General features: G+C 47.1%; 1 protein-coding gene across 1 annotated transcript in view; it reads left to right on the forward strand.

Annotated features, from left to right (window-relative positions):
• Positions 1 to 9,496, forward strand: part of LOC149369693 (uncharacterized) — a 76,389-nt gene extending 66,893 nt beyond the window's left edge. The window contains exon 9 of the mRNA XM_089559298.1: positions 9,253 to 9,496. Coding sequence (XP_089415424.1) covers positions 9,253 to 9,495 — 243 coding nt within the window. The 3' untranslated portion in view covers position 9,496. The remainder of the gene's footprint in view (positions 1 to 9,252) is intronic.
• Positions 9,497 to 11,423: the final 1,927 nt, after the last annotated feature.

The following is an 11,423-nucleotide window of genomic DNA, read 5'->3' on the forward strand; positions in this document are numbered from 1 at the left end:
AAGCAACAGAGCAATGCTATACCAACTAGCCGCTTTTATCTCCTTGCTAACACCAGGCGGTAGAAATTATCCGGAGCCTCAACTACGGCGTTCCTCATAGTAATCTCTTTTGGACATTAAACGCCAAAACACCAAACCAAGCTAAAACCAAACATCTTGCTCCTGTGTAGTGCAGCTTTTTTTGAGACTATGAACGAAGCTTTTTAGTGTTAGGAGCAATGCCGTCCCCTTTCTGGAATGCCTGTTAGCTTACAAGGTATTGGATAATTGCACAAAATAGACGTCACGCTACGGCGGCGCCGCCAAGTAGTCTAGGAAAGATCGGCAGCGGAACGGCGTAGTTCGCTCTGTTGGGTAACTAGTGTACTGGCATTTTCACTACGTTGTTCCTAGAGTGTTGCTGCAAAAATATGCCTTAGATGTGTGTTACATGCATGGTCACATGATAATGGCACTGATAGCGCCTATAATGTCGTTTTTTCTCCTACTTTGTGCCGTCTTGGTGCGCTTTAATTCTTGACAACTTAAAAGCAGATAAGTGTCAATACACGAGTTTCGTGCGTTGACACTCCTTTAGGGCGTCAAAATCTCCTGTAGCATACAGTCAGTTTAATTTTGGAAAGTGTCCCTTGGGTCATGAGCGACAAGCTGTCGTACGGAAAAAAACAACAATAAAACTGACATTTCAACTAAAAAAGTATTGAGATGCAGGAAGGACAGCCTGGTCTGGTTAGCACATTCGACTTGCACAGACATCTCGTGGTAGCATTATCTCATTAGGCGAAAGCTGCCCCTGCTTAAAATACACCCCTGAAACGCCATACATTCAGAAATTGCCGTTCTTCGAGGTTTTCCTGCCTTTTAGCTATTGTCATCTCAAATGGCCGTATTCCTTCAGACCTGATTGAGTCGGGCCACTACAACGTCATCGAACAGGGTATCGTTATCCCGTGATTGCAAATGGCATTGTCGAAACCTCGCGCTGACGTGATCCGAGGCAGCTTCTCAAACGAGGTGCTTAGCCTAAAAACAGCGATCTAGCGATATTACTCACAGCGCAGTTTTGTGAAAAACCTTTTCAAATGAAGCTGTTCCCTCTCTGTACTATCGGCAACAAAAGTTTGCGGAGTGAGTGTCTCCGGAAAAAGATTGCAGAGCTGCCTACTTAGCGAGTCGCCTGGTATTGTTACTACTGTTTGGTTGACAGCAGTTAGGACAGCTTCTCACCTCCCGTAAAAATTGTGGGCATGTGTCTCAGGATTCTAAGCTTGGTTTCGGCAAAAAACATGGGGGGGGGGGGGGGGTGTTACTTCCATTACGTGTTTTAATGCGATAGGTTAGGGTCTCGTCATCGTACAAAAAATAGCGCCATTGCCGCCGCCCGCCTACACCGGGCCACGTAATGCATGACGTAACACTCCGCGCCCATCAATAACCGAAGCCCAGGCGAAGCGGACAGCTGCCGCCACTCTCGCATCCACATCGGCGGCACGTGACGTGACTTCTTGACGTCACACCCCGGGTCACCCAAAGAGCCGCTGCGCTGCGTTGGCTAAGTGGTCATGGTGCTCGACTGCTCACCCGAATGAGGCGGGTTTGATCCCGGCCAAGGCGGTAGCTTTCGGTGCAGGCGAAACGCTAGAGGACCGTGTACTGTGCGATGTCATTGCACGTTAAAAAACCGCAGGTGGTCGAAATTATCCGGTGCGCTCCGCTATGGTATCTTTCATAGCCTGAATGGCTTTGTGTAATTAAGCCCTTTAAAACGACGAACCAAATGGCGACGTCCCCGCAGGGAGGCGTCTGCAGCATGCAGACGTTGGTGAGTGGCGACACCACGGGGTTAACCCGAGCATCCGCAGGGACATCCCCGCAAGGGGATGATGGTGAACAATGCGTCACCACGGACCCGAGCATCCGCGCTTAGCCGTGCGTGGCATCGCCGTGTCCGGGGAAAAGGGGATCCTGGTGGTTGAGCCGATGCCGAGCGTTTGGACCCTTAAGGCCCCTCGGCGGAGGCAACACACCACTTTGGCCCCAGCTTCCTGTAGACGGCACCTCCGGCCTGACCCGACCGGGGGAAATCGGCAGTCGCCTTTTCCTGTTCTCCTCTCCATCTTTCGCTTTCCTATCTCCTTTCTTACAACTCTCCTGTATACTCCTCTTTTCTTCGTTTTTTCCTCTTTTTCCTGGCGGCGAGGGTTAACCGTGTGTGACCAACTACCCTGAGTTGAGTCATATTAGGTTATAGTTAAGGTGTACAGCTGGCGTGGGCAGGACTTTCTTTCAAGTTCCTGTCGCGTCCCCTTGTTGGGCTCCATGGTGGGTGGCTGGCACCATGACCGAAAAACATCAATTTTTTATGGCTCCCCCCCTTTCCAAACCTGATCGCTCTCTTAAAAGAGTGCGGAACGAAGCAGAGTATTTTTTTTCCAAAAAGAAACCCACATTCGCCAAATTCCATGTCGTCCACAGTGAAGTGCAAGATAAACAGGCCAGAATTCTATCCCCCTTCATCGTATCGAAATGCTTAACAGAAGCTTTGGGCCCCGGCTACAAAGTATCAAAAATGGCCAGCGGCGATCTATTGCTGGAACTCCGAGATAATGTTCAAACTTCCAAACTCGCAAACATAGTGTGTATGGGGGAGACACCTGTCTCCATCACAGCACACCGATCCCTCAACACTGTCCGTGGCGTCATCTCCGAAAATGATTTTCTACATCTCACAGAAAAAGAAATGCTGGAAGGCCTTTCCGATCAAAACGTCATTGATGTGTACCGAATCAAAATCCGCAAGGACAACAAAGATGTAGATACCAAACACCTGGTCCTGACTTTCAACACATGCACATTGCCAGAAACCATCGACGTTGGATACCTCAAAGTAAATGTTAGACACTATATCCCTAACCCCCGAAGGTGCTTTAATTGTCAACGGTTTGGACACGGATCACAGAGTTGCCGAGGCCGCAAAACTTGCGCGAAATGCGCGTCAAAGGACCACCATTCTGAGGAATGTGACGCAGCTCTACGCTGCGCTAACTGTGAAGGCGACCATGCTGCGTACTCCAGGGCATGTCCGTCCTGGAAGAAGGAAAAGGAAATAATCACCATAAAAACAAAGGAGAATATATCATTTCGAGAAGCAAGAAAGCGATTCGCAGTCACAAACACTTTCTCTTTCACAGCGAAACCAAACTTCGCTGATGTGGTGCGCAGGGGCGTAGCACCACACAGCACTCCTGCACCTGCCGCGGCCACTTCCACCGCGCCTGTGGCAGTGCCACCCACGCCCCAGGCAGAGACAGCGAAAGCTGCTCTGCCAACCCCAAAGCAGGGAATGCCGGCCCATGGGCCAGCATCCCGCAGGACTTCCCCCCGTCGGGGGAGGCCAGAACCCCACACGCCCGCGGCTTCACCGCGGTCTTCCAGCACCTCTGACGAGGTGATGGATCTAACCCCCAGCCCGCCTGCTTTACAGCGGCGGAACAGCTCTCTTGAGCGGAAGAAGGACAGGGCCCTCATAACGGGCCCAGAAAATAAGTAAACACTTTATTGTCCCTACCCCAAACATAAACATGGCTTTTCTAGTTCAGTGGAACTGTAGAGGATTGTTGAGAAATTACGATGACATAAAAAACATTTTAGGGTCAATGTCACCCGTAGCCTTATGTCTCCAGGAAACCAATCTAGGTCCACAACATATAAACATCCTGAAGCATTATAAAACTTTTAGACGAGATCGTGAGCAGGCAAATAGACTCTCGGGAGGCGTCGCGATTGTCGTACAAAGCGGCGTCCCTGCTCAAGAGATCAGACTCACAACAAAACTGGAGGCAGTTGCGGTCAGCATTGTCAGCTACAAAACTATAACTATCTGTTCTGTATATCTTCCTCCACATATAACATTAACAGTCCGTGACCTACAGGAACTCATCAATGAACTGCCAGAACCATATCTAGTAGTCGGGGATTTTAACGCTCACTCCCCTTTTTGGGGAAGCGAACGCTGCGACTCTAGAGGCCAAACAATCGAAGATTTTATACTTTCGAATAATGTCTGTCTTTTAAATACGGGAAAAGCCACATATTGCTGCCCAAGCTCAGCAAAAATGAGCTCTCTCGATTTAGCCTTCGCATCACCATTACTTTTTAACGATTTTAAATAGGATGTTTTAAATGACCCCATGGGCAGCGATCACTTACCTACCGTCATCAGGCTCTCATCATCCACTCCAATCATCCCCACAAGGCCACGGCGCTGGAAAATTCAGCTTGCCGACTGGTCACTCTTTACAAAAAGTGCCACTCTGGAAAAGGAATTTTGTGACGACCTTAGCACAGATGAAATTAATCAGAAGTTTACTGAATGCATAATATCGGCCGCAACACTCGCTATACCACAAACAACAGGACTTGCACAAAAGAAACACAAAGTATGGTGGACAAAAGAATGCACATTAGCAAAAAAACAACAAAACAAAGCCTGGAGCGCTCTGCGTCGATATCCCACTGCAGAGAACTTACCTTTAAGAAGGCAAAAGCCAGAGCGCGGTATGTCCGAAGAAATGCAGAAAAAACCTCTTGGCAGAAATATGTCTCCTCAATAAACAGCTCAACAACATCAAAGAAAATGTGGGAAAAAGTGCGTAAATTTACTGGTGACCATACCCCTTTCACACTTCCTCTCTTGACAGCACCCGGGACACAAACATCTTTAGAAGAACAGGCCAACATACTGGGCGAGCATTTTGCTGAGATCTCAAGCTCATCCAACTACACAAACACATTTCAAAAACACAAAGCAATAGCTGAGAAACAAAGATTCCCATCTGGAGCAGGTGTTCATGAGGATTATAACCAGCCTCTCACACTAGAAGAATTAAATAAGGTACTATCTTCTGGCAAAAAGACAGCACCGGGACCAGACAACGTGCATTACGCTATGCTTGCACATCTCTCCGAGGCTGCTGTAGAAGCACTGTTAAAATTCTTTAATAAAATCTAGATAACTGGCAATATACCTGACGAGTGGAAAAAAGCAGTCATAATACCTTTTCTCAAACCCGGAAAACCACCAACAAGTCCTAGCAGTTACAGACCAATAGCCCTCACCAGCTGCATTGCTAAATCTTTCGAAAGTGTAATAAACATTAGACTAACCTTCGTACTTGAATCTCGGCAACTACTAGATAAACACCAATGTGGGTTTAAGAAAACATGCTCCACCACAGATCATCTTGTCCGCCTAGAAAACACCATCCGGGAGGCGTTCATCCACAAGCAGCACTGTATTGGGGTCTTCTTCGACTTGGAGAAGGCCTACGATACTACGTGGAAGTTCGGCATCCTCCGTGACCTAACAGAGCTAGGTATCCGCGGCAGGATGTTGAACTGCTTGAACGACTTCCTGGCTAACCGCACATTCCGAGTCCGCCTAGGAGCAACTCTCTCCATGACTTTCACCCAAGAGAACGGCGTACCCCAGGGGTGCATTCTAAGCACGACACTCTTCATAGTAAAAATGAATTCCTTAGCTAAAGTAATACCCAAGTCCATAATGTATTCAGTCTATGTAGATGACCTACAAATAGCATGCACGTCCTCTAGCATATCAACCTGTGAGAGACAAATACAAATCACACTAAATAAACTAGGTGCTTGGGCAGACATAAATGGGTTTAAATTTTCTCCTCAAAAAACAGTAGCTGTTCTTTTTTCATTGCGACGAGGCCTACAGGTCGATCCCAGTCTATACTTGAATCACACTGCGCTACCAATTAAACAAGAACACAAATTTTTAGGCCTAACTTTCGACAAGAAACTCACATTTCTACCACACATTAACAACCTTAAAAAGAAAGCTTCTCAAGCCCTCAATGTCTTAAAAGTGCTCTCACGGAAGCGGTGGGGGTCCGATAGAGCAAGCCTTTTACAAATATATCGCTCTCTGGTGCGCTCCAAGCTGGACTACGGGTGCATAGTATATGGCTCGGCAAGAGCATCCTACTTGAAAAGATTAGACCCCATTCATAATCTTGGTCTCCGCCTATCATCTGGAGCATACAGAACATCACCAGTAGCCAGCCTATACGTTGAAACTAATGAGCCCGCTCTTGAGGACCGAAGAATCGCCCTTGCATGCTCATATGTCTTAAAAATCCGTTCTCTTCCGAAACATCTCTGCCATCCAGTTGTCACCAAGTGTCCATCTAAAAGATTATTCATCAACAAACCACATTCTATCAGACCATTACTATTGCGCTTTGAAGACAAATGTGAAGAGCTAACAGTACTAGATGCCCTACCGAATATTGCACAAAGGAATGAATATTTACCACCATGGTACAGCCTGCCTTCAGTATGTGACCTCACAATGACACATTTAGATAAAAAGCAAACGCCAAATGAGTACATATTACAGGAATTCTTTGCACTACAAGAAAAGTATGACACTTACATTGAATTTTATACCGATGGCTCAAAAACAGAAAATCACGTTGGAAGTGCAGTAATCCAAGGAAAAAACAAACAGATAATGCGACTACCAGAATGCGCATCGGTTTTTACTGCTGAGTGTTATGCCATCTTTGTAGCTGTGGAAAAAATAGTAAGAGAGAATATCAAAAATAGCATCATTTACACCGATTCCCTGAGTATGCTCAAAGCACTGCACTCCAGAAATGCTGCTGAACCCATAATAGGTAACATCATACATAACATTGTTAAAATCACAAAACAAAAACGTAACATTAAATTCTGCTGGGTTCCTAGCCATGTTGGAATCGTAGGTAATGAAAAAGCAGATGTATGCGCTGCACAAGCCCGGAATGGCCAAATAAAACAAGTGAGCATACCGCACAGGGATTGCTTAAAGTTTATCAACAGTAAACTCAGAAATAAGTGGCAGGCCGCATGGCAAGATCACGTAAACAACAAATTACATTCTGTGAAACCAATTTTAGGGGAATGGCAATCATGTAGGCATCAAGAACGTTTTACCGAAGTTATTTTATGTCGGCTCCGCATTGGACACACCCACCTCACGCACAACTTTCTGCTAGCCAAACAAAACAAACCTGTCTGTGAAATGTGTGGTGCTGAACTCACAGTGAACCACATTTTAATCTCATGCATAAAATTAGAAGAACTAAGAAAGAAATATTTCACAACATTTTACAGGGAAAGCATCCCATTACACCCCATGCTACTCTTAGGTGATCGAGCACTGGTTGACATTTCATGTATTTTTAGGTTTCTCAAGGAAGCCAACGTTTTAAACAAACTCTAAGTATTTTTAAAAAGCTTCACCATTAACAAAAACTCTAACCTTGAGGTTGGCGCAGCATAGCCTCAGTTGCTTTTGCGCCATAAAAATCAATATAACTAACTAACTAACAAATGGCGACGCTCCAGCGGACGCCGGTTTTTTTCTCCTGCTAGGCCTCCATGCCATCACATAAAATGGGTTCTGAAATCAGGCATACAAAGGAGTTTGTTGGTGCAAGAGAGAAGCAGGTACGAAGGTACTGGTTCGCTATGCTGCACTGAGGAAAAAGATGAGGGATATAAAAATGGGGAAATGGTAGTAGCAGGAAAATGAAGTTGGTATGTGAACCCAGGAAGCATGCGGTACAATCACAGCCTATCGTGCAGGCACCAAGTTCTCAAGAATCGGATCAATGCCTGGGAGGTCTGTACCGCCGGCGATCGCGGTGGCCAGTGTCCGCGAATCTTAATTTCCGTCAGTGGGCGTGGACCTAGACGGTCCAGCGCCCGGCTGAGACTGCCTTTCGGCACTGTATATAGGGCATTCACGAAGAATGTGGGCTATAGTCTCGTCGCACCCGCAGAATTAAAGCACATGCATAGCTATTAGCTATACCGATTACAAAGAAGTATTGGTTTGTGAAACCCTCAGCAAGCCACAGGCGACGCAGCAAAGTTGATTCACAGTGGAAGCCGTAGCTTAGGGTCCAGGTATTTTACCCGTGATTTCGAAAAGGAGCCAAAAGTCCACACGGCGAGCGTGATATTCCGCGCAAGTGCGCGAAGCCTGTCCGGAGCGTCTGCTCTCAAAATGAGGATCGATACGCAACTGTCGTCGTGGCTGGCAGTTTGCACTGCGTCGTCCGCGCGGTGACTGCCTGCTATGCCGCCGTGCCCTGGTAACTACTGGTACATAATGTGGAGTCCTTTACTGACGGAAAAATGATGTAGTTCTCAGATTTCCGCGACGAGTTGTTTATGGGTTCCACGGCGAACAGCACTTTGTAAGCCTTGGAAGGATACTTTGGTATCAGCGAAAGTAGACCGCTGCTGGGGAAGGTGCTAATTGATATCCTCAACGGCCGCAAGAAGAGCGGTTAGTTCGCCACCCGCCGAACAAGTCAGGTGAGCAGGAGCGCACAAAATTCCCCTATGGTGTGATAGAATTTTCGCGCCGTTAACTTAAGGATGTATTGATTTCTGCTTTCGGTTTGCTTTATCGTTTAAGGGGTTTGGCGTCCGAAAGCGCCTTAGGCTATGAGGGACGCCGTAGTGGAGAGCTCCGGATAATTTTGACCACGTGCAGCTCTATAAATTCCACTTAGATCGTACTGTACACAGTCGTGTAGCATTCTGCCTCCATCTAAATACGTCCACTACAGTGGGGATCTAACCCGTGTCTTTCGGGTCAGTGGATGGTGACTGTGTACTCTTTTCTTAATGTATAGGCCAATACAAGGTTTTGTAATTTGCTTGATTCTATACCTGATTCCACAGTTCTTTCGTCACTGACAGAGTATGTTTACCAGACTTGCCTCGGATGTACAGTTTAATATTATAGTATGTGAAGCCCACTCCTGTAAGAATCCAAAGTGGGATTAGCAGTATGTTCAAATTAATAAATATCAGTGCACAACCACAGGTTGTCGAGATTTCTGGACCCCTTCACTACGGTTTTCCTAATAGCCTGAGTCGCTTTGGGACGCTAAACCGCCCTCAACGATAAAACAAACCCTCGGTCCTCAGCTCCAGCGGCTGCGGAGGTACTGGCTAAGGCGGCGGTGAGATTGTAAGTTTTCGGGGATAAGGTGGCCGCCGAAGGCACGACACAGGGTAAATTGGGGAGATATAGGAACAGCCTTTGTCCTGCAGGGTGCGTAATCAGGCCCATAATGATGGTGATGATTCTGTGCATTCACTGCGTCCGACCACTGAGCTTTGTGTACCTGACAGCCCTGCGTGTTTGTTCCTTGGGCGCAGTTCTGGCAGTTATCCGGCATCGTGAAAGCGGAGTTGGTGTGCAACCCAACCGAAAACGGAGAAGAGGGCGCCGCGGAAAGGCGTCAGCTCGACAGACTTGGGTATTACGTGCTGGAGCACATCGTCTCCTTTTTGAAGGTCGGCGACGTCTTGGACGAGGAGGACGAAGCGCGGCCAAGCCCCAGTGCTGCCGTCAGAAGGGTAATGCCTACCCGGAGGCGCAGAAGCAAGACGAAGAGTTGAAAGCGGCGCGGTCGCGAGGAAGGGTGGGGGGGGGGGGGGGGGTGAGGGTGAAAGGACTTGCAGATGTACACCGCCGGTGCTGGCATCTGCAAGCAAAAACTTCTGGGAGTCGAAAATGAACTGCGGTGTAGGATGACATTTCACCGCTTTGATGTGCTGACAGTGGTTCACACTGAGGCATGCTTAAAGCAAATCTGATGAATGAACCAATTCCCAGCGAAATGATTTGCAATGCGCGACCACACTGTTTCCCGCTTAAAGTACTGGCAATAGCCCATACTAGGGCAAGTTGTGAAAGAAAAAGATGAACTCTAGGGAACACTTGCGGGAAAATTGCTGGGTTAGTTTACTCATAATGCGCAAAGGTGGAACCCGTGAAACAGGCACAGGACAAGAACAGGGAAGCACACACACAACGCTGCTGGACTTACAACTGATTTATTCCGAGGAATTGAGCCGCATTTGCACATACTTCCTTCTGGCCCATCTGGACGGGCATATGCCTAAACGAACGGTTCAAGGAACAAAGCAACAACGTACTATCGGGGACAAAAGTGGTATACTCCACGCAGCGGGAGCCGGAGCAACGGAAAACTGCGTTGCAACGCCATCTCGGACCCAGATAGCCAATCTGTGATCTTTATTATAAGCAGGCCTGCCACTTGGCTCGTTTCAATGATTCAAAAATGCGCTGCTTACACGAAGTTACTCACGCGCGCGCGGGCATTTGATCGGATCATGACGGTGCGCGCGCCGGCTCTCAAGCCGTATCTCGCATTAGCGCTGTGTGTGTCTACTCGTTCTTTTGTCCCTTGTCCTGTTTGCGCTATTGCTCCGACGTATTTCGAGCGCGTGTTGAAAAAAAGAAGACACGAAATGAAAAGAGGGCCACCAGATTGCTACTGCTGCGGCGCCGCTCGGCATTTTGGCGAGCAAAAGCACGAAACATAGAAACGAGTCAAGCGACATGCCTGCTGATAATAAAGGTCACAGATTGGCTGTCTGGGTCCGAGATGCCGCCTTCAGATGGCGTTGAAACGCAGTTTTCCGTTGCTCCGGCTCCGGTCGCGTGGAGTATACCACTTTTGTCCCCGATAGTACATAACACCATGAAAGGGCATCTAGGCATTCATTGCAGAGATTGTGAGAACGGAAATTGCCAGCAAGACTTCAAGAAAACCAAGGTGATCAGTAAGCACAAAATTCATCTAACGCGTGAAGTCATCGAAGCCGAACAAATCACCCGGTCAACAGAAACTTGTCAGCAGCCCCTCTTTGGCACTTTCATCTAAAAAATTGCACTTTTTAACGACATGCAAGTGATATATCGTTTGGCTAATTGAGTGCCATCTTTAAAATGTGTACGATTGATGACTGTGCATGATTCAGTGTGTTTTCCTTTGTTTTTTGGCGGCACCTATTCATTTTCCCGGTCCAAGCAATAAAAATCTCGGTTGCAAGTCAGCTCCTGTCTATGTGTCTTCTTATAGTCGTCGTCCAAGTTCGCGGTGTTTTTTAGGAAAAGGGCTGCAAAATATAGCATTGGGAGGACTTTTCACGCCTTTTCGGGCAGCGCTGAAGCAGCTCGTTGCATTCGGTCGAATCTAATCAACATTTTCTTTGCGGTATAAAACATTGCATGTTGTTTGGAAACGGTGTGCATTCGGTGAATAATCACAGATAGTACAGGAAATCTCATAGTAATCGACTCGTCATTATGCAACTAACCGCCCTTCCAAAATACCCCGAGAAAACCTTCCAAACTTTTCATTTTAAGTAATCTTTAGTAATATACGGAGGTTTCTCAACAAGCGTGAACAAGTTTTATAGCTTGTTTCCTCATCCTGAATCCTTTTCAAAATCCTCAATAACCATGCGGTATCAAGCATCGAGATCCTTTTGTAGCATGTGTTTCTGGTTTGGTTTAT

The sequence above is a fragment of the Amblyomma mixtum genome, chromosome 1 (genome assembly GCF_055824585.1).
Source record: "Amblyomma mixtum isolate Tamu chromosome 1, ASM5582458v1, whole genome shotgun sequence".
NCBI classification, from domain to species: Eukaryota; Metazoa; Arthropoda; class Arachnida; order Ixodida; family Ixodidae; genus Amblyomma; species Amblyomma mixtum.